The following is a 21857-nucleotide window of genomic DNA, read 5'->3' on the forward strand; positions in this document are numbered from 1 at the left end:
CCGGCTGCTTCCCCGGGCCCCTTCCCCCAATGCCATCCCCCGGCTGCTCCCCCATGTCCCTCGCCCCCCAACGCCACCCCCGTCTGCTCCCCCGGGTCACCCCCAACACCACCCCCATCTGCTCCCCCGGGTCTCCGCCCCCCAACGCCACCCCCCGGCTGCTCCCCCGGGTCTCCGCCCCCCAACGTCGCCCCCCGGCTGCTCCCCCGGGTCTCCGCCCCCCAACGCCTCTCCCCCGGCTGCTCCCCTGACGACGCCCCCTGGGCTGCTCCCCCGCCCCCCCCAACGCCACCCCCGGCTGCTCCCCCAGGTCCCCCCCAATGCTGCCCCCCCCGGCTGCTTCCCCGGGTCCCTTCCCCCAATGCCATCCCCCGGCTGCTCCCCCAGGTCCCTCGCCCCCCAACGCCACCCCCGGCTGCTCCCCCGGGTCTCCGCCCCCCAACGCCTCCCCCGGGTCTCTGCCCCCCCAACGCCACCCCCCAGATGCTCCCCCGGGCCCCTGCCCCCAACGCCTCCCCCAGGTCTCCGCCCCCCAACGCCTCCCCCGGCTGCTCCCCCGGGTCCCTCGCCCCCCAACGCTGCCCCCCCCGGCTGCTCCCCCGGGCCCCTCCCCCCAACGCCGCTCCCCCCCGGCTGCTCCCCCGGGCCCCTCCCCCCAACGCCGCCCCCCGGCTGCTCCCCCGGGTCCCCGCCCCCCAACGCCGCCCCCCGGCTGCTCCCCCGGGCCCCTCCCCCCAACGCTGCCCCCCCCCCGGCTGCTCCCCCGGGCCCCTCCCCCCAACGCTGCTCCCCCCGGCTGCTCCCCCGGGTCCCCGCCCCCCAACGCCGCCCCCCGGCTGCTCCCCCGGGCCCCTCCCCCCAACGCCGCCCCCCGGCTGCTCCCCCGGGCCCCTCCCCCCAACGCTGCTCCCCCCGGCTGCTCCCCCGGGTCCCCGCCCCCCAACGCCGCCCCCCGGCTGCTCCCCCGGGCCCCTCCCCCCAACGCCGCCCCCCGGCTGCTCCCCCGGGCCCCCGCCCCAGGCTGTTGCCGCCACCTTCCCCCCGCTCCACCGCCGCGCGCCGCTCGAAAGCGCCGCCCCCGAGCGCCGATTGGTTATGACGTCAGGACGGCGCCGGCCGCACCCCCGTGCCGATTGGTCGCGGCGGGTCCCGGAAGTGCCCCTGTCCGGAGGCCGCTGAGAGCCGAGCGGCGCTGCCGGTTCGTGCCGCCCTGTCACCCCGCCGGTGCCGCCATGAGCCTCCGGGCCTCGGTCAGCGAGTGTCTGCGGGACTGGGAGGAGCTGCAGGGCGGCTTCCAGCACGTGCAGGTACCGGGGGGGCGGGGCTTGCCGGGGGCAGGTACCGGGGGGGCGGGGGCTCGCCGGGGGCAGGTACCGGGGAGCTCGGGGGGGGGGCAGGTACCGGGGGGGGGCGGCTCGGGGGGGGCGGCAGGTACCGGGGGGGCGGGGGCTCTCCGGGGGCAGGTACCGGGGGGGCTGCACGTGCAATGAGGTGGCGGGGGCTCGGTGGGCGGCGCACAGGCCCGCAGGGGCTGGATAATGTCTCGGCTCCCTCAGGCTCAGACCTGTTTTTTAGCTGCCCCCCGAGTGCCTGGCGCGGTGCTGCTTGGTGCTGAGGGAGGGTCCTGTGCCCCTGCCTGGGGTAGCCACAGACCGCCCGTCTCCAGGCCTGTCCCCTTTCTCCCCCCCGTGATGGGCTGGGAGAACCCAGCGCTGGGCTCCAGGCTGCAGGCCCAGCAGGGGGGCGAGGAGACCGGAGTGTGGCCTCTCCCTGGCATGGGGCAGCAGGTGCACGTGGGAAGCAGCCACTGGGCCCCAGCAGTGAACCCAGCAGCCTCTCCACGCTCTGGGGGCTTCACAAAGCTTCTTCAAACCTACCGCCTGGGTAAGACACCGATAACAGATCCCTGACTCGCACGTGGGACACAAGATGTGACTTGCCGGCCTAGAACCCAGCGATTGTGGCAGTGACGATGGCATAGCACGCCTGGCTGCCACCCACAGCCTCTCAACCCTGCCCTACATGTCCCTGCGGAAGACTGGCCCTTGCACTGTGCCCAGAAGGGTGGTACACCCAAGCTCTGGTGGACAGAGGGGGACATACATCTTGGAGTTGAGGATCCTCCACTAAAAATACCGTGTTGGCATCCCCATCCTGTTTGAGTCCCTGGGGACTCCAGCGCTTCCACTGATCACAACCCTTGTGCTGTGTGGGGGCAGAGGCAGTAAGGCAACCAGATCATCAACAATTAACAGTTTCATAGGCTAGTGCCCAGCCCCGTACAGTCCCCCAACAGGCAGTCTGTACAGGCCATGAGTGCTGGTGTGATGTGGCACTGCCTTTGGAAGGCATTCATCCAGCCCCGTATTGTTCAGGGTGGATGTGATACACGAGTAGCCGCTGGTTTTGGAATAGCTCTAGTCTCCGTTATTTTGTATGTTGCCAAAGGTTCTTGCCTCAACCGAGCTAAACATCTGCAAAAGAACTTATTTAAAACAACAATCTGTAATCTCTGGCTCTGGAGGAAAATAGATAGTCAAGACATGTAAGCGTGGCCATTTTGGGCCTCGATTCTCGTTTATTTTTATATCAAATATTAATCATTCTACCTCAGTAGTCACCAATTGGGATCAGGGCTCTGCTGTGCGGGGGACTATATAAATGCATAGTGAGAAATGGTCCTGCCAAGCTTCTAGTCTGGAGGGAATTCTGATCTTGACTTTATTAATGCCATGGCAGGGGGTGGGGGGGAATGGTGGCCTTTAATGGAAGTATAATGCTGCTGCTCCAGTGATGTCCTTACTCTGCCTCCATTGGCTGCAGAGTGAATTATGACTCAGTGACTCTTATAATCTATTGTCAAAACACCCCCTGGAGGTGTGATCTCAGGCAAGGGGAGAAGAAGAAATGAATAGAGGTGAAATAGCAGAGAGCCGTTCAGCCCCCAGGTTGTATCCCTGTGTGTGGGAAACAGGAGGATTTAATGGCTGCTTGAGCTTATCATTCAGTAGCTGTGTCTACCATGTTTGGCCGTCGGTTTTCCTCCCGTACACTTTGTCAGTCAGTGATCAGTGGAGTGCTGGTGACCTTCCCCATCCCTGTTCACACTTCCTTTGCTGTGTCTCTCCTGCTTTGTCGCATACTGGTTAGCGGGTGTCCTTGACAACCGGGACTAAACAGTCTCATTGGCTGGGGAAGCCCTCATGTCTTTTTGGGCTGAGCTGTTTGGGATTTACATCTCGTGTGGAGGCAGCTGGAAAGGAAACAGCATCATTTTAAGGTCTCTTTCAGAAGGCTGTTGTCTGCGTCTGTTGTACTGGTAGGCTCCTGCCTCGTGACTGTTTTCCTTTCGGTAAATGATGGAATGCTTTAACATGTTCACTATGGAGTGAATACACTACAGTGTGTTTGCCTCACTGCCTGGTGTGACTTATACTACACATACTGTCATGTATGTTGTTCTCCATACAATGTAGATCACAAAATGCTTTGAATACATGTCACCTTAACTCCCCTCCTCTCCACTTGGTTCTTGTCCATGGTACTTGGGTGGTTCCTGTGTCACTTAGATTGGAGACCTACCAGTGACATGCTTCCTGGGAGAAGATTCCTCTGTCCTTTTGATGGAGACCATGAGTATAGCGTATACTCAGAACATCCTTTCTTCACCGGCTCTTCTCAGATGCTGATGGCTTTTTCCCTCTTGGGACAGCCTGTGAAATTCCTAATCAGTCACTCTAGTGGCCTTGACAAAACAAGATTTATTAAGACTAGAAAGAGATCAGATTCAAGGAGGGCTTCTCAAAGTCATCTCAGTGATGGAGCAACACGTGCTGCTTTTAGAAATCCCACCCTAGAACAATAAAGCTGGTTTGCATGGCATATGTAGTGCTGTGTTCTACAAGAGGGATGTGGTATAAGAACACTAGACGAGGACTTGGGAGACCTGGGTGGAGTTTTGGCTTCACTGCAGGTTACCTATGTGTCCTGGGGTAAGTCAGTGTGTCCTGTGCGAAATGGGATACAATTTCCTTGCCTCACAGCTAGTAGCAGATATGTTCTACCAAATACACCTCTACCCCGATATAACATGACCCGATATAACACGAATTCGGATATAACCCGGTAAAGCAGTGCTCTGGGGGGACGGGCTCCGGCGGATCAAAGCAAGTTCGATATAACGTGGTAAGATTTTTTTGGATCCCAAGGACAGCGTTATATCGGGGTAGAGGTGTAGTAGATGAAATGACATATTTACGACACCTTTCAGTACAAGGTTCTATCTATTTTAGGTCCCCTGTCACTCTAGTATCTGAGCACCTCATAATCTTTAATCTTCACCGCTGTGAGGTAGGGAAGTACCACTTCACAGATGGGGAAACTGAGGCACGGCAAGACTAAGTGACTTGCCCAAGGCCACTCACAAGTCTGTGGCATAGTGGGGAACTGAACCTGAGCTTCCCAAGTCCTAGCTAGTGCCCTAATCCCTAGGACCATCCTGCCCCTTTAATAGTTGAAATTAGTGACAGTAAAAATTCGCTTCTGCTGCGACTACACGGAGGAGTTAGACGTTGTGCCTCCTGCTAGGAATCCCCAGTGCAAAGTGCAATGAACCTTACCACCGATTGCCCAATGTTCCCGGTCCCTGGCGGGGCGCACAGGGCTAAAGTCAGCTGTCATCAGTGGAGCTGTACTTTATTACCCCAGGACTCAACTTGTCCCGGAGCTGCGACCACAGATGACTAACCACTGTCAGGGCCGTGATTACAGACTGGGCATCCGTTGCTGCGGACTAGGGAAGAGGTTACGCTCTAGGACAGTGGTTTTCAAACTGTGGTCACGACCCATACTGGGTCGCAGAATGGAAGGCACTGGGTCACGGCGGCTCTGGTCAGCACCGCGGACCGGGCCATTAAAAGTCCCGTCAGCAGTGCTGCCTGGCTAAGGCGGGCTAGTCCCTACCTGTTGCGACACTGCGCTGTGCCCCGGAAGCGGCCAGCAGCAGGTCCGGCTCCTAGGCGGGTGGGCCATGGGGCTCCGCACACTGTTCCCGCCCCAAGCACTGGCTCCACGCTCTCATTAGCCAGGAACCAGTCAATTGGAACTGGCGGGGCGGCGGTGCCTGTGGGTGAGAGCCGCACGGAGCTGCTTGTGCGCCTCCGCCTAGGAGCCGGACCTGCTGCTGGCCGCTTCAGGGGCGCAGTGCGGTCAACAGTGCCAGGACAGGTAGGAAGACTGCCTCAGCACCCCTGCTGCCCCGCTGATCGGGAGCCGCCCAAGGTAAGCCCGCATCCCAATCACCTGCCCCAGTCCTGAGTCCCCCCCCAAACCCAGAGACCCTTCCTGCACCCCATACTCCTGATCCCTGGCCCCACTCCAGAGCCTTCACCCAGAGCCCTGACCCCTTCCCGCACCCCTGCCCCAGCTCTGAGTCCCCCCAAACCCAGAGCCCCCTCCTGCACCCCAAACCTCTGCCCCAGCCCTGATCCCCTCCCACATCCCAAACGCCTCATCCCCAGCTCCGTTGGGTCGCAGACATCAACAATTTTCTTTAACTGGGTTGCCAGAAAAAAAGTTTGAAAACCACTGCTCTAGGAAGACAACTCGGCCTGGGGGAGGGGGCATGAAAGGGAATTGCAGGATGGGGCCACACTAGGCGTCAGTGAAGGTCTTTTGCGTAATACCCTCTCGTGCAGCGGGAAGTCAGGAAAGCTGCGGGTGTCCTGGCCCAGAAACAGCCGCCTCTGGTACTGTCAGTGTTTCCTAGACGTCCGGCTGCTGATGTATCTGCTTTGAATGACTGCAGTTCTTGCCAAGTACTGTGTTCGTTTGTACTGGCTCCTGCCAAGGCTTTTACAGCTGCTCCGAACTTCTGAGGGTCGTGCCCCGTGATTTATAGGTGGCCAAGTGCCACTAACACATCCCCAGCAGAGTACATGGGAGTTCTCCAGGAGTTAGTCATAGAGCGGGGGGTTTCCTGCCCCATTGGTTGTTCATACTCCCATTCGGAGGCGTGCTGCCGGAGGAAGCGGCTCAGAGAAGTGGGATCTGCAGAAATCAGGGTGGTTATATTGCTTGGCATGGGTTGCATCCAGGAATGAAGTGCTGCAAACTTTCCTGTGCGGTTACAGCAATTTACCTCTCCCCTACCCCCCCCCCCCCCCCCCAGCGCTCCAAGACCAGGGACTCTCCAGCACAAACTGCATTGTGGTCTCTTGACTGGGGCAAGTAGGGGCACCTGAGTGAGACCAGCCAACTCGTTTCACTGGTGTCTCAAGACGTGCTGGACTCCAAGCCCTCTGCTTGGTTGAGGCCCTTCTGATTTACCAAGAGCCTGTGTGTGCGCCTCTCCCCGTTCTGGCCTGGTACCCAGACTCAGAACCACGCTTCCCATCCAGTGATTCACACCTCCTCCCATGGCCTGTCAACAAGAAACCCTCCCGCTCTTTCTCCTGTGCAAAGTCGCTGCTATCCCTGCTCCTGGGGCTTGTCCACACAGTGCCGCAGGGGTGTGATTGGTAGAGCGCTCAAACTGCCCTGTATAGGCTCCACTGGTGTGAACTAAATGGTACCTGGTTTGCGTTAGGACTGCTTTAGAACTCTACAAATCCCCCACCTGTAGTCTGCTGTAGACAAGCCCTTAGTCTATCCTGGAGCCAGATTCCTCCCAGTCGCTGCGGGGAAAGGGACGGGGTGTGTGGCAGGCTACCATCTGTGTCTCAGAACTTTCTCGACCCCTGCTTTATTTAACCCCCTGAATATCTCCCGTCCTGGAGAAGGCTCAGTGAAGCAGGGTTCAGTTAAGACACACAGATCACTTGGTGAAAAACTCCTTAAACTCTCTTTACTGTATCGGATCCCACATTAAATCAACTGCATCTACTCTTCTCTCCTGGTGCTGACCCACAATTAGGTGTGGGGAGCGGGAACGGGGGGAGCGTGGTGCAGGGACCTTGAGGAAAAACTTCATCTTGGCCCAGAAGGGTTGAGTGAAATGTACCAGAGTGGCTGTGTGAAGAAGGGTTGAGGAGGCGGAGAAGTGGTGCACTCTGCTCTCTTCCCTCACCCTCGGAATAGAAGGGACAGTCTCGTTCTTGGGAAAGCGACCTGCTCCTGAGAGACCTGGCCTCATTTTGCTCTTGATCTGGCCAATTTGTGAAAAGTGGGCAAAGGTCTAATCTAACATCTTAACAGATTCCGTTCCTTCCTCTTCCCTGCTACAAGCAGTGGGGTAAAGAACATGCCGTTTAAGGAGCAGCTTGCGAGATAACAGTGTACTCAAAGCTGGTCTGCTTGCACCACAACGTGCAGATTAAAAGTCAGCAAATTTAAATTGGGTGGAGAGTTGTTTTTAGCAGTGTAGAACCAACCTGAGGGACTCCCTGCTGCAGGGGACAGAGAAAAGTAATTCAAAAGGTAGTGGCTAGAACACTGGGCTAGGGCTGAGACTTTGGTTCTGCCACTGACCTGCTGGTTGACCTTGGCCAAGTCATTGTGCCTCGGTTTCCCCAATGGTAAAGGAGGATAATGATACTGACCTACTTCCTAAAGCATTTTGAGAGCTACTGCTAAAAGCTGTTGAAGAGCTTGGGATTCTAGATCTGCAACTGACGGTCCGTTACAAGACTAATGGTGAGCTCGGCTTTAATTCTCTAGTTGAAGGTGCTATTCTGAATTGTTCCTCAATGTCAAACGTGTAGCATCTCTCCGCAGCCTTTCAGGAGAAGGGTAAGCATTGACGTGGCAAGGGCTACCACTGACTTTCCAAACCTAAAACGAGAATGGCACCTACACAAGGCAGGGCAGCATTTCGAAGACAATCAGTGCCACGCTGCAGGGCATAACCCACGATCACCAGCTGGGGGAAGGTAGGGGCTCCTTCCTCCCCCCAGGCTATGTCGGTCAGCACAGTACTGGGCCAGATGGTGTTACAGGGACACCTTCCCCTGAACCACTGGCCACTATTGGAAGCTGGATGCTGGGCTCTTCACGAACTCCTGGTCTATAGGGCGGCTTTTAGTTCAGCAGCTTCCCCTCAGTCACAGTCGGGTCCCAGCTGGGCGAACGTCCTCTTGGTCCGCATGGGAGGCTGCTGGGAAATGCTGAGTCGGCTCGTCCCTTCTGGCTTCCGGGGTCTGGAAGCTCAGCTGGCTGGCCAGGCTTCAGCCGCTGTCTGAAATGGAGGCGCGGGGCAGGGTGCGGGAGGGAGATGCCTAGGTCACCCAGCAGGTCCGTGGCATGCTGGGAAGGGAAGCCAGGATCTGAGGTCTAGTCTAGGCTTCAGCTCGAGGTGGCTCCTTGCCAGCCATTTGTTCCTCCTTTGGCATGGCGAGGCAAGGAGGAGCAATGGAACACAATGGGGAATCTTATTCCAGCCGAACAGTGCCCCCTACGGGTGTGTGTGAGAACCAGTCTCGAATGGAAGCTGAATCCCAGTTTGGGACTGCTTGGCGTGCGGGGAGTGAGACCCTGGGCTCACTTCCCACTGTTTCTAGAGGCTGCGTCAGGCCAGGAAAACAAACCCCACTTCGCCGGTCTCTAAGCATTTACCCAGTGAGTTTCCCAGGCCCCTTCTGAGTGGGAGTACCAACCCCATATGGAGGGGCAAATACGCTTCCCAAGCAGATGCCACGAGTCAGCGGTGAAGCTGGGGATAGATCTCAAAGGTCCTGCCTCCTGTTCCTCTACTCAAATCCCCAGCCCAGCCTCCCAGAGAATTAAACGGGCTCCCAGCTGAGGCACCTGGGCTCACCGCTGGTCTGTCCTTTCCATTGCCAGGAGGCCCATAAGCAGTACAAGCAGAAGCTCGAAGAACTAACCAAGCTGCAGGATGGGATCTCCAGTTCCATTGCACGGCAGAAGAAGCAGCTGAAGGAGCTGTCTCTCGCCTTCAAAAAGTAAGGAGCTACGTGGGGCAACATAAGGAGATCCTTGTGGAGCCCTGGTTGGAGGGCGCGTGGGAGCCTAGTGAGCCGCGTTCCTACGCCGTGGGGTGCTGACTGGGGGAGGAATGGTTTGGGGTAGGTGAACCATGGGGGCTGGGTAGGATGAAGGAGCTATCGCTTCTCTCATACCCTCTGGTCCTTCTTGTCAGACCGAATCATGTTCCTTTCCCCAGCTGCAAGTCCGCGATAACCGCCGAACAGGAAGAGTCCATCCGGGAGATCCAGAGCCTCATCAAAGAGAGGCAGAGCATCTTCTTTGAAATGGAGGCGTATTTGCCAAAGAAGAATGGGTAAGACGCCATCCCGTGGTCTTGGGGTCTTAGCCAGCAGTAAAAGGACTGAAGCTGTTGACTTCTATGTGGCTGTTACCAGAGATTGCTTGAGTTACCAGCCAAAAACTGCCAAGACTCTATCAGGATGTCAGTGAAAGACCTGATACACAGCTGGTGCTAGTTAATTTCTCATCGCTCCTTTTCCATCTCCACCCTCCCGATTCAGATTCCAAGCCCCCAGTTTCCACTGGGCTTGGGAAAACCTCGGCGTGACCAGCCAGAGACAGAGTAGGCTAGGGGCCTTGGCGCGGAGAGTTGCCAATTCAGAGCAGAGTATAACCCCTGGGCCTGGCTGCTTGGAGCAGCAGTGTCTTTGGACACCGCTGGCACGAAGCGCGCTCTCCAGCGTGCACTGGTGTTGCCCCGTGGCCAGCAGCCTGACCTCCCGCTGGCTGGGCGAGAGGCCCATTAGTGCGGAGTTTGAACAGATGTTTATTCTAGGGGAACAGTCTCTCCTGAACGCAGTAAAGTGCGGGGGGAATGGTAGCAAGTGCAGCTTAGTGTCAGAGGAAGGTGAAAGCCGGGGGTGGCGTTAAGGTCCCTCGCAGGATGTTTTGGGTGTGTTACCAGGCAGCGGAGCACAGGTCTGCCTATGTTCCTGGTTCCCTGCACAGCATCAGTAACATGCTGTTAAGCAGGGAGCCTTCCATTCAGCAGTTACTCTGCAGGCTGGCAGAGCGGGAGGAACCATCCCAGTCCCAGGGCGGGAACTGCCCCATATTTTGCCCGATGTGACGTGCAGGGTTCCTGTCTCCATACCCCGGCTGCCATTGGTGACTTTCCTACATCCTCCTGCCAGTGACTCGGTTGTGACAGCGGTGGCCTGTCTTTGGTGCAGAGTTCGCGTCTCCGGCAATCGGGGACGCTCGTGAGCATGGGTGGGGAGGTCCTAGGGGGCTGCACTTGGCCATACTTCTCCCGACTGCTGCGGGTGCCCGAGGCAACCTTGGGCAGAGGCCGCCTTCCGCTGTGCTAGTGACAGAGCTGCGTCTGCGTCACTGACAAGTGGAAAATGGATGGGCGCCTGTCCCAGCTGGTGTTCCCACAAAGGGACCGACCGAGGAACAAATAAGCCTACGCACGTCGGCACCGTAGAGCACGAGCGTAGTAAAGCTTGGCGTTGAAGCCCATGCAATGGGTGTGGGATAGCTACGCCTTAGCCACGCAGCAGGAGCCCTTTCAATCTCAACTACTCCCACCGGCACAGCGGTGCTGTATGCCTCCTTCGTATGTTCTCACGTCTCCTTCCATTCTCACCTAGGTTGTACCTGAGTCTGGTGCTTGGGAACGTGAATGTGACTCTACTCAGCAAGCAGGCTAAGTAATGCCCCTCTGTTGTCCATCTGTTTGCGGCTGCTTAAAGGCAGTAGAATTCCCTTTACTCTTGGAGAGGCGGGTCGTCTTCTGCCGGCACGTGAGCGTGTCTGGCACTGACCCTTGCCAAGCTCTTCCCAATCCCAGCATCCGCAGAGACCCTCTTCCACCGGCAGACTGATGGTCACGTTGACCCATCCCAGGGCTGGGTTTAGGACACTCCCTCCCCTAGAGTTAACCTCTGACACCTGATCTTCTCTTGCATGTTCTTGCAACTGTCCTGCGTCTGGCAGGGGTCTTTAGGTCAAGCCTGGATGGGAGACCTACCAGGAAAACAGAGGCTTGTTAGTGGTTCAGTAGGTGGCGTTCTTCCCTCCCAGTTAGGGTTGGTGGGTTGGCGCTGCTCTGAGGGCAGGCGGAGCCTCTGGCAGCACAGTGCCCCCTAATGCCATGTTGGGGCATGATCCAAGACTTGCTCAACCAACAGCTCCAGCACCCTTCCCTACAGTCTCCTGTAGCTCATGGTCCAAGCTGGTACGGCTGCAGGGTCTCTCAGGTGTAGCCGTGGGAGATGGCCCTTGTCCGCCGATCGTTGCCTGAAGACTTTGGGTTTATTCTCTGCACACCATGACCCTTCGCTGTGCTTCCCTGCAGGTTTGCTTATAAAGATGAGTACGAGAAGTTCAAGCTCTACCTCACCATCATCCTGCTCATCATCTCCTTCTCCTGCAGGTTCCTTCACAACTCCAGGTGAGTCTGTGGCAGCAGCAAGATGCTCACCAAGCCATGTGGGCAGCCTTACAAGAGAGACCATCTCCTGGGCTGAAACCAGGCTCTGCTAACAGACTGCTTAGCTGAGATGCATGGGATCTGCGCGGAAGGTGTCGGGTTGAGTAGCTTCTGACTTAGGCTGCCATCCCCGAATGATGGGAACCAAACTGCAGACTGGTGTCTCTATAGGGTCCTTCAAGGACTGTGGGGCTACAATAGGATTGCTGGAGGTAACATGATCTTGAGCAGAAACGTTCCCCTGGTGGGCTGGAGATGGGATCCTGGATAATGGACTGGCCCAGTCACGTCTCACCAGCTTGGATCCGGTTTGCAGGTGTGCAGCGTTACTGCTGCTAGCCCACTGGGTTCTGATGTGGTTGAGGCTGGCCGGCCATGGGGAATGGTACCACCTGGGTGAGCAGTCCAGGTGCTGAACAAGGCTCCTCCACAAGTTGCCACCCCGCAGTCGGGTGGGATTTTCCTGGTGCCTGTCCTGCAGTAAATTTCTATCTCATCGAAGGTGTGAGGAATGTAGCATCCAAGGGGCAGCATGGCTGGACTGGGCCAAAGGCTTATGGTCTGTAACTGGCTCGGGGATCCGGACTCTCCAAATAGTCGGTGACCCTTTTGTGTGCACACCCCCTGGCCGCTCGGTGTCACTGTAATAAGAAATATATGGAGATATGCCTATCTCATAGAACTGGAAGGGACCCTGAAAGGTCATCGAGTCCAGCCCCCTGCCTTCACTAGCAGGACCAAGTACTGATTTTGCCCCAGATCCCTCTAAGTGGCCCTCTCGAGGATTGAGCTCACAACCCTGGGTTTAGCAGGCCAATGCTCAAACCACTGAGCTATCCCTCCCGCCCCGTACCTGTCTCAGCCTCTGGGTTTCTATACGAGAGGCTTCCACGCCTCTCCATGTGGCTGGAGCAGCTGCCCACTGAGACCAGAGCCGGTGACCCCTGCTGAAATAACCGCAGACTTGGAAATGCCCATCTGGGGGTGCGGTCAGACCCCTGGCTTGTCAAAAGCGTATTCCTTGCTTTCACGTCCTTCCCAAGGAGCTTAACCTTATGTGAGCAGGTTAGGTTGCTTCACGGTTTACGTTGTTTCAGTGCCACACTCTTACATTCCCTGCCCGTGTTTCCACAGACTGGGCAGGCTTCGCCTGTCCTGTACCCGCCCACGCCGTGCCCCTAAAGGCTATCCCAGAGCTTGCCTCCCAGCAGCAGTGGGAATGCACCGGAGAGCTTGCGTTGTATCGCATCCCTCCCTCCCCCAGCGCCGGCGTGGCTGTTCCTAGCAGTCCCGTGGTAGCAGGAAGCTGCTTCGTGGGCCAGACCCTCAGCCCAACGTGGTTGCTCTGCACCTGGGCTGAAGGGGAAGTAGCGTTGCTGCTGAACGCTCCTGTAGGGGGACGTTCAGAGCCGCCCTGCAGCGAGGTCTGCCCGGTTCCTGGTGGAGCCGCAGAGGTTCCGCTCCGCTCCCCCTCTTCACCGTCCGCTTTGTGTGTGACAGGGTGACGGACGCCGTCTTTAACTTCCTGCTGGTCTGGTACTACTGCACCCTGACCATCCGTGAGTGCATCCTCATCACCAACGGGTCCAGGTGAGCAGGGCCACAGTCTCGCCCAGGCTGAGCCGACCGACCCCCACCTGCTGCACTAGCCTCTGCTCCCAGAGCCCCCCACTCGGGGTCGCCTCTGCTAACTGGGGGAACAGCTTGCTCAGTATTGTGACGCGCTCCCGGGGGAGGGTCGGCAGTGTCTGGGGAGGGGCCAGGAGAGGAGAACCACTGATTACAGCAGTCCCTGCTTCGTGCCACGGTGCCAGCGCCCTCCCGGTGCCGGCTGAGGGTCTGCCCTGGCCCTGTTTTCTTTCCACTCCTTGTGAGCCGGGGGAGCTGCTGGCCTGTCTTCCCCGGCTGGAGGGCCAGCCTGGCCTTCGCCTCCCTTGCGAGCCTCGCCCCGCCTGTGTGGATGTCTAATTCTAGCTCCCTCTTCTCTGCTCCCCCAGAATCAAAGGCTGGTGGGTTTTCCATCACTACGTCTCTACCTTCCTCTCGGGCGTCATGCTGACTTGGTGAGTCTCCATCGCTGGGGATCCCGCATCATCCTGCTTTCCTGCCCTCTCCTCCCTGGCTCGCAGCTGGGTTGCGAGGATGTTAGAGGACAGACTTCACCTGGGTGGGCTCGTGCCAGCCTCCCCCTAAATTGGGTCCCTGGGGGCCTCAAAGGGAGTAGCCAGGGGATCTCTGACATCACCCGGGGCTGTGGGACGCTCGCAAATAAAACCCAGAGAGCAAGCTGATGCCAGTGGTGACACCGTGAGCGTCTTCCACCGTCTCTTCTCTCCCGCAGGCCGGACGGGCTCATGTACCAGATGTTCCGAAACCAGTTCCTCTCCTTCTCCATGTATCAGAGTGAGTGTCCCTGCGTGGGCCGGGAGCCAGCCTGGCTGCTGGGCTTTGGAAACCCAGCCGCAGGCTGGCGGCTGCGTCCCTCTCCTGTTAGCCTGTTTCAGCCGTGCCCTCTGGGTCCACAGCGCTTACAGGGGGGTTGGCAAGCTCCCCAGGAGCTATGAGACGGTTTCTCCTCCCTAGCGCTCTGCGAAGCTGCAGGCTCGGGAAGCGGTGACAGAGCGCCGGCCTGGCCTGCGTAGGACACTGCGTCCGGAGCAAGGAGGCGGCTGGGAGGGCTTGGTGAGCGGGGAAGCGCCGCGGGCCAGTGGATTGCACGCTGGCAGTTGTGTAGGAATCTCCTCTCCTTGCAGGCTTTGTGCAGTTCCTCCAGTATTACTATCAGAGCGGGTGCCTGTACCGGCTGAGGGCGCTGGGCGAGAGGCACAACATGGATCTCACCGTGGGTAAGTTGCCTCCCGTGTCCCGCTGCAATCTACCACTCAGCTGGCTGGCATAGCAGCAGAGATGACCAGGCCCCGACCCTGACTTCATGCCCGTGGGGCAGCTTGGCCCATCCCCAAACTCAGTGCAGACAGCCAGCCATCCAGGGGCCGGAGCAGCCCCGCTGCTCTCCCCGTGAAGCTCAGTTCGCTCGGGGCCGGTTGCACTGTCTGTGTTCCCCTCGCTGGCGTTACGGTCCCATTAATGCCTACCTCACTTGGGGCCGCTGGGCATGGTTCTCTAGGGTACCTGGCTCGGTCGCTCTCCGGCTGGACTACACCTCCTACGGCGCACTGCTTCTCCCCTCTGAGCGCCAGGAGGGCACGCGTCAGAGGGGTTCCTGGCAGTGGTGCATCAGGGGAGATGTAGTCCGGCCAGAGGTCCCAGCCCGTAGAGGAGAAAGGGAGTGCAGAGCATCTGAACTACAACTCCCATGAGGCACTGGCACCAATTGGAGTGGGAAGTTTTTGGTTCCTTATAAAATTTTCTGCAATCACGTTTTCTTGTAGATAGAAACTTTTGACCAGCCCTCCCATTAACCCCCAGCGTGCCACACGCACCCCTCCTTGCTTTCCAGCCCTCTTCCCTGGCGCTCTAAGCTGCTGCTCACCCCATAAAGGCAGTTTCCTACAGCGGGCGGCCCTGCCTGGCCAGCCGCCTGGGAGCCAGAGCCTCTCTCGGCGCTGGGGGGTCCCGTGTGTCCCCAAGGCTGGGTGGCTGAATCCAGCCCCGTACGCGCAGCGGGACGGCACAGAGCCCCCCGGCGCACTGAGTTCTAAGGCCCCCTTCGTATGTCCCGTCTCTGCAGAGGGCTTCCAGTCGTGGATGTGGAGGGGCCTCACTTTCTTGCTGCCGTTCCTCTTCTTTGGCCAGGTGAGTCCGCAGCGGGCGTCTTGGGGCCCGCGGGGGTTCAGACGGGTCTAGTGGTGCTCACGCGCTCCTTGGAGACGGACGAGAGGGAGGGGGAGCTACCACCCAGGTGCCAGTGGAGGAGAGCGTCTCGGCCGCATTCGTGCGAGCAGAGTGCCTGGGGGGTGCGGGAAGCTGGACGGCCCCTCCTGATAGAGACGTGCATGAAACGAGGCTCCTTAAATACTTAAACCAGCCCTGCTCTCGCCTCGTGAGTTGGGCTTTTCAGAGGCGGAGCTGCCCCCGGTCCCAGTGACATTCCCAGCAGCCGGGTGCCTCGGGCTGGGTATTTGGGCAGCAGGAGGCAAGGCCCATGGCGCTGGCCTGGGACACGTCCGTGCTGGGTTCGCTGGGGGGCATTTGACATGAGTCTCCATGAAAACTGCCCCTTAACCCCGCGTCTCCTTCAGTTCTGGCAGCTTTACAACGCGGTCACCCTCTTCCAGCTGGCCAGACATCCGCAGTGCAAGGAATGGCAGGTGAGCTCGGGCAAAGGGAGCCTGGAGTGGGGGGGTTGGAGCATGGAAATGAGATAATGCCTTAGAAACTGCTGCCCCCACCTCCCCCTCGCTGCCAGCCCTCCTCCTCCCAGCAGCAGTTGAGTGCTTGGCTGAATGAGATGCTGGGAAGCGACACAGCTGGAGCAACAGCAGCGGGACTGATGGGCTGTGGCCCCTCTTAGAGGCCTGGGAGATCCCAGCTCAATACAGCCTCTCGGACTCCCGCTGGTGGGTTAATTCTAGCGTCTCCCGTCAAACTCTCAGGTTCTCATGTGCGGGTTCCCCTTCTTGGTGCTCTTCGTGGGGAACTTCACCACCACCCTGCGGGTCGTCCAGCAGAAATTCCAGAACCAGAACCAAGACGCTAAAGCCGAGTGAGAAGAGGAGCTGATGCTGAGACCGGGGGGGCTCTCCACCGCTCCCCCCCCCCCCCCCCCTGTCTCCTAGCCACACTCCAGACTTTGCCATCCAACTCTCCTCCTCGCCCTTGAACCTGTGCCCGTTCCTCAGGGGCAGGCCCACTGGGACTGTCCAGGGAACCTCGGGGGAATGTATGTGATCCAGTAAACCAAGCTGCTGAAGTCCGAGGCTCCCTCACCCTCCCAGCCCCGGGACACGCTGCCTTTGGCTGGAGTCGCTATGGGCCTGCTGCGATGCAGGAGGATGGAAGCGATCTCCCCAGAGTACCGTGGCCAGCCAGGCAGTCTTTATCCCACTCTGCCCCCCAGAGCATGCCCCTTCCTTTGCTCTAGAAGTGTGGTGTCTAGGGCAGCTACTCAGATGTTAATGTGACCCCTTTCTTGGGGGTCAGGCCAAAGCACTACCATGAACACCATCTAGCTCCTAGCAACCAGAGACCTGAAGTGCCCATGACAGCTGGTGGGGCACCCTGCAGTGGGGCCAGCCGGGCCTGAGGGGGAGGGAGCAGCCCCCAGCCCTGGGCTTATTCTAAGCTCCCCTCCCTGTGGACAGTGCTGCTGAGACACACGGGGCGAACAGCTCAGCACCTCCCGCTTAGGGAACCAGCCCCATTGCATGGAAACAGGCTCCTTGCTTATTATTGGCTGAGTCCCCAGTGGAAGCGCTCCAGCTGGGAGCACGGCTCTCCCAGCCCCCTCATGGGCCCGGAGTCCCAAGGCCGGGCTCTGGTGCAGATCTCCTTCTAGCGATGGGAAATGCATGCTTCAGACATGTCCTGGCCTCTTTACTAAAGTGGTCTGCACCCTGGGGCCGTTCCGCATCCTCTCTGCTCCAGCGGGATGCTTGAGCATGATCTGGGAACTGGGGCAGCCTAATGTCCCAGCCCCCTCACCCCCGCCATTAATTCATTGGGCAGCAGAAGCAGAGTGAGGGAAGAGGATGCCAAAAACCATAAAGGAAGCAGCGTGTGTAGCTGGTGCTAGAAAGTAGCGTGGGGCCTTGAGCTCTGACTTCCTCGCCAGCAGGGTCCCTGAGCTGCCGAGGGCAGGTGGTCTGGCTGGAGCAGCTGTGCTTGGCTGGCTTGTGAGCTGCTGGGGGAAGTCTGAGCAGGTACCCAGCTTCGGTGCGGGGAAGATGGGTTGTGGAGGGGGCTGTCCTACCTGTATTAATGTCTGTGCCTCTTTGACAGGAAGCTCATCCAAAATAAAGGGAAGAAGGGGTGATCCCTTCCCATGACAGAGCCATCTCTGATCCCAACCGCTCTTAATCCACTGGTGGGGTAGTTGATGTTTTGATGGAAGGAAGAGGGCTGGGAGGGGGTAGACCATTCTTACTGCCTAGGGCCTGAGCTCTGCTGCTGAGGGGTAAGTGTGAGACTGGGTAAGGGGAAGATACCCCCTGGCAGGGGAGGGCTGTGTGCAAAGCTAAATGCAGCAGCGAGGCTCTTAACTATCAGGAGTGGTTTGTCCTCCCCTCTGCTAGCAGCAGGCAGGATATTCCTGGCAGTGACAGGGAGGGCGCTGCACAGGCCTGAACTAGTACCTCTTGCTCTCCTGTCCTGGAAACAGGGCTGGCTCTGGTTTATCCCTTTTAGTGTAGACGTACCTGGCATCTGTGCAGCTTCCCTGCTAATGGTGTTCAAGCTAGCCCAGGGGTATCTGCACTTGCGGCAGGGCAGCCAGACTGCTGCGCAGGGGAGCAGTGCAGCAGTAACAGAACCTGCCTTGGTGCCAGTTCACATTTCCTTCTGACGGGGGAAGTGAGTGTCAATCATACTGCTGAACACGGGACTGGCTGCAAGTCCACGGTTGTTTTCCATCAACTCTCCCCTGGACACCTGTTTGGAAAGCGAGCAGCACGCTGGGCCAGCCTGGGAATGAACAGAGGTGGGGCTGGCGGGAAGGAGAGAGGCCCAGTCTGCAAATGAGGTGAACAGCTGAGGGGAGAAACTCTGCCTCCGTTTGAGCTCTGGGGGGCTGGCTGTACTGCAAGCGGAGGTGTGACAGCCGGGTGTGGAGCCAGGCCCGAGCTGCACTTCAAGCCTGCCTAGGGCTGTACATGTGTGACTAGCCCAGGCTACTGAGGGTTCGTGGCTACTGGGAAATGAGGCCAGGTGGAGCCTGCATGCACAGCCCCCTTGGGAAGTGAGCTTTAAACACACAGGAGACAGGATGGGCTTCGGCTCCCTCCCCCCATCTCTCCAGCACAGGCAGAGGTTAAGCGACTTGCCCAAGATCTCAGAGGAAAGGCTGTGGCAAAGCAGGAACGGACGCATGGGCAGGTCACCTGTAAAGCTGTTCTCACCTTGTGCCCTTTCCCCTTGGCTTTGTGAAAGGAGGTGTGGGGGGGGGGGGGGGGGGAGGGGGAGGTGACACCCCAGGCAAGAGGAAGTTACTGGCTGGCTCTTGCCTCTTGGGTCGGTTTCTCACTGAAATGAAACAAGAGGCAACTGATCTCAGGAGGCAAAATAAAGCCCGTTTTATTCCAAGGGGACAGTATATTTAAAATTATTTACATTCATGGGACAGGCGGAGAGCTTGTCCATGAGCAGGTCTTGAGCCGGGGTGAACAGGAAACCCAGATACCAAACCGTGTGTGGAGAAGCGGCCCAGGGGGTTCAGTTCATGTGACTACCAAGCACACGGGCCCAGTCGTTCTCCCTGCTCCCCTGGGCTGACTGCAGCTGCACATTAGCGCCCCCTGCAGGCCAGTAGCTGGAATTACCCCCTCCCCCCCCCCCCGCCGCCTCTCCCAGGAGGCGGCTTCAGCCATCTCCTGTCCCCTGTGACTAAGGAAACAAGATTCAGTGGAGGCAAGTGCTGCAGTTAAGTCCCTGACCCACCCCAGCAGTGGCTACACATGAGACTCAAGGCCCAGGCCAAGGAAGGCGCCCTGGGAGCTGCCTTGCTAGTCCCTGGAGGTTAGTGATGGCTGGGAGCGAGCCATCCTCCCCCTGGGATTGTCTGTTGCTGGGCTGGGACGTTACAGAGCAAGTCACCACTTTGCTGGGACTTGAGCATTAAGCCACTGGGCATCAGCTCCCCACCACCACTAGCCAACTTACTGCGAGACCCATAGGACAGAGCGGGGAGTGAGGCCAGGCCAGGCCTGGGGAGAGCTTCGTGGCGGATCTGGTGGCAGATCAGAGCAGGCTCAGGTAGGAGTCACTGGCACAACTCTCGCTAGGCGCTAACGGGTTCAGAGAGCAGGTCTCCAGCCAGAGCAAAGCCCCACTCAGAGACTCCAATCGCAGCAGGGCCAAGGACTGGGCAGGAGTTTACACCAGGGCGGGCTCTCAGCTGGCCAGGGCTGGTTGCAGGCCACAGGAGAATTTCAAAGGGCACTGACTCTGGTGTGCAAGGCATGGGGGCCCTGGCCCATCGGGCAGAGCTGCAGGCTGCCCCGTCACAGTGAGGGGGGCGTACCCCAGCACCGTTGCTCAGGCTGAGTGCCACCAGGACAGGACCTGGTGCTGGAAGTCTCGTGGGGCAAGGGAGACATGGGGTTCTGCCAGTGGAGACTTTCTGATGCCCTGCGAGGGAGCGAGACAGTCTCTCCCATTTGCTGCCCTCAGCCCTGGGTCGCTTTCCAACCCAGCATGCTCCAGGCTGGATCTGTTAAAGGTTGCCAGGGTCCAGGTCTGGACCACAGCTCTGCCCGGATCACCACCAGACCATGCCTGAGCTGGGGTGCACTGGATTGTCCCCAAAGAACGGGTTAAAAACCAAGGTAGCTCCCTGGGAGAGGAGGCGGCATTGGGGCTTATGTGACTAGCCTGAGAGGCCAGGGTGGGGGGAAGGGTGGCCCCACGTCAGTTTCCACAGGAGCACAAAGCCGGGGGGGGGGGGGGGGGGTGTCGTCCTGCAGCTGGTTCATTGCACAGACAGCAGAGCGGGCAGCCTCGCCAGTGAACTGGCCTTGCCCTGCACTGCGGCGGGGGGGGGGGGGGGGGGGGTCATCAAGCCCTGACTCCTGCTAGTTCCAGGGGCGAGCCAGGCCATCGCAGTGGAGACGTGTCTTCTCCCAGAAAACCCAGGGGGATTCCAGCAGTTCCTGCCCCGCCCTTCGCAGGGCTCTCGAGAGCAGTCTAGCGGAGGGGGGAGGCGGGTACAGAGGGCGATTACCAGGTGAGGGGATCTAAGGTTTAGTTTCGTTTCAGTGGCACGTTCTTGCAATGGCTGGGGCAGGTCCAGCAGCCGTCTGGGAATCCTTCCTCTCCCCAGCCCGGGAGCCCGGCTTAGCTCCAGACGTCCAGGGAGTAGCGGCCCTTGGTCATCAGTTTCTTTACATAGTCCACGGCCTGGGGCTGGGTCATGCTCCCGAACTCGGCCACGATTTCGTAGAAGGTGTTCTGCACGTCCCGTGCCATACTGCGAGCATCGCTGGAATGACAAGGACGTGAGTGAGGGCGGGCGTCGTTCCTCCACCTCCCGTGGATCCATAGCCCTGGGGGAAGGGGAGACTGCAGAGGCCAGGCTGGCCTAGCCAGCATCGGCCCCAGGTCTAAGGAGCTTGGCTAGTGAGGGATCAGAGGGACACTGAGCAGGTAAACTCCATGTTATGGAGCGTGGGCCACAATCCCCGTGGCCAGTGGCCTGCACTGCGTGTTAGCCTGGCACTCGCTAACCTTCACAGCACCCCTGCATTGCAAGGAGCTGCCCCAGCTCACAGCCTGGGAAATCAGCAGCGGGCAGGTGTCTTGCCAAAGGCTATTGGACAAGTCCATGGCAGAGCTGGGGGAGAACCAAGGAGTTCCTGGCTCCCAGGCCTGTGCTTAGACCAGGCAGCTGTTATTCCATCCCCAGCTGTGCTGGGCGGAGGGGAGGTGTGAGAGCACATCACTCACCGAACCTGGCCCTGGCCCCTTTGCAGCCACCTCTCCTCCCTCCCTGGAACCCAAATGGCCCCTCCTCCTGCCCCAGGCGTTTCCCACGATACTCTGATTGCACTGTGGGCACTGACTGAGCCGGCAGCCCTCAGCCCAGGGAGCTGCTGGTTCTACCTCCCCCCATTAGCTCAGCAAGGCCCTTCTCCGCGGACGCTCTGCAATGGCTCTATTCCCAGCCTCTCTCTGCTGGGCCCTGAGACGCAGTTGTGCTAGGAGCTGTACGTACAGAGACACAGCCTGCCCCAACAGGTTCATCGGCTACAGAGACACAGGGCGGGAGGGGAAGCTGGGGACCGAACCCAGGGCTCCCACGTCCGTGCCCATAGCAAGGCCTTGAGCCTGCCACCTGCTAGCAGACCCTCCCTCCCGTATGCTGCCCCAGGGACTGTGGCTGGAAGCAGAGCCTAGCACAGGACAGTGACGGGGATGGCTCCACTGCCTTTGAGGTGCCAGCCCCCACGTGTGAGAGTCGAGAGCTTTGCTTCTTCCCTTTCACACACACACGGGAGTGTCACCGAACCCAATGGATGGTTTAAGTGAATCCAACCACATGGTGCAACCCTTAAAGTAACTCAAGGTGCAAGCTCCTTGTAAAGCCACATGCCAGCCCCCTGGACAATAGGGGCCAGCAATGGGAAACCCCGGGTTATCCCACAGTCCAGCCAAGGGTCCTGATGCAATTCAGCCCGCGAGGACCCCGGGCTGGCCTTACCCGCACACGTAGATGTGAGCGTTCCCCTCGTGGATCAGCTTCCAGACCCCCTCTTTGTTCTTCTTCAGCAAGTGCTGAACGTAGACCTGGCAGAACAAAGGCAGCTGGGTTTAGAAGCGCGGGGAAGGGAGCAACGCGGATTCCATGCGCCGAGCTGGCCGCTTC

General features: G+C 59.0%; 2 protein-coding genes across 7 annotated transcripts in view; one reads left to right on the top strand and one right to left on the bottom strand.

Annotated features, from left to right (window-relative positions):
- The first annotated feature begins 1119 nt into the window (after positions 1 to 1119).
- TMEM120A (transmembrane protein 120A) lies at positions 1120 to 17336 on the top strand. Of its 2 annotated transcripts, none has more exons than XM_065573306.1 (12): positions 1120 to 1307; positions 8779 to 8897; positions 9095 to 9235; positions 10539 to 10598; positions 11246 to 11341; positions 12881 to 12970; positions 13378 to 13443; positions 13722 to 13783; positions 14134 to 14226; positions 15072 to 15136; positions 15583 to 15651; positions 15937 to 17336. In XM_065573306.1, the coding sequence occupies exons 1-12, from the start codon at positions 1233 to 1235 to the stop codon at positions 16048 to 16050; spliced, it is 1050 nt and encodes a 349-aa protein (XP_065429378.1). In that variant the 5' UTR covers positions 1120 to 1232; the 3' UTR covers positions 16051 to 17336. The 2 variants fall into 2 exon arrangements, with proteins under 2 accessions (XP_065429378.1, XP_065429379.1); XM_065573307.1 differs by having other exon boundaries at positions 1123 to 1307; positions 9119 to 9235.
- Positions 17337 to 18542: 1206 nt separating this feature from the next.
- LOC101935324 (NADPH--cytochrome P450 reductase) overlaps positions 18543 to 21857 on the bottom strand; it is a 59094-nt gene continuing 55779 nt past the window's right edge. For all 5 annotated transcript variants that reach the window (XM_024103479.3, XM_024103478.3, XM_042857729.2 and 2 more), the window contains 2 exons: positions 21693 to 21778; positions 18543 to 20474 (listed from right to left, as the gene is read on the bottom strand). In XM_024103479.3, coding sequence (XP_023959247.2) covers positions 20330 to 20474; positions 21693 to 21778 — 231 coding nt within the window. In that variant the 3' untranslated portion in view covers positions 18543 to 20329. The remainder of the gene's footprint in view (positions 20475 to 21692; positions 21779 to 21857) is intronic.

Source organism: Chrysemys picta, chromosome 19, assembly GCF_011386835.1.
Source record: "Chrysemys picta bellii isolate R12L10 chromosome 19, ASM1138683v2, whole genome shotgun sequence".
NCBI lineage: Eukaryota > Metazoa > Chordata > Testudines > Emydidae > Chrysemys > Chrysemys picta.

Coding starts and splice junctions, on each gene's coding strand:
- TMEM120A (XM_065573306.1), top strand. CDS start 1,233: ATGAGCCTCCGGGCCTCGGTCAGCGAGTGTCTGCGGGACTGGGAGGAG. Junction 10,599..11,245: donor CTACTCAGCAAGCAGGCTAA/GTAATGCCCCTC, acceptor GCTTCCCTGCAG/GTTTGCTTATAAAGATGAGT. Junction 12,971..13,377: donor CTCATCACCAACGGGTCCAG/GTGAGCAGGGCC, acceptor CTGCTCCCCCAG/AATCAAAGGCTGGTGGGTTT.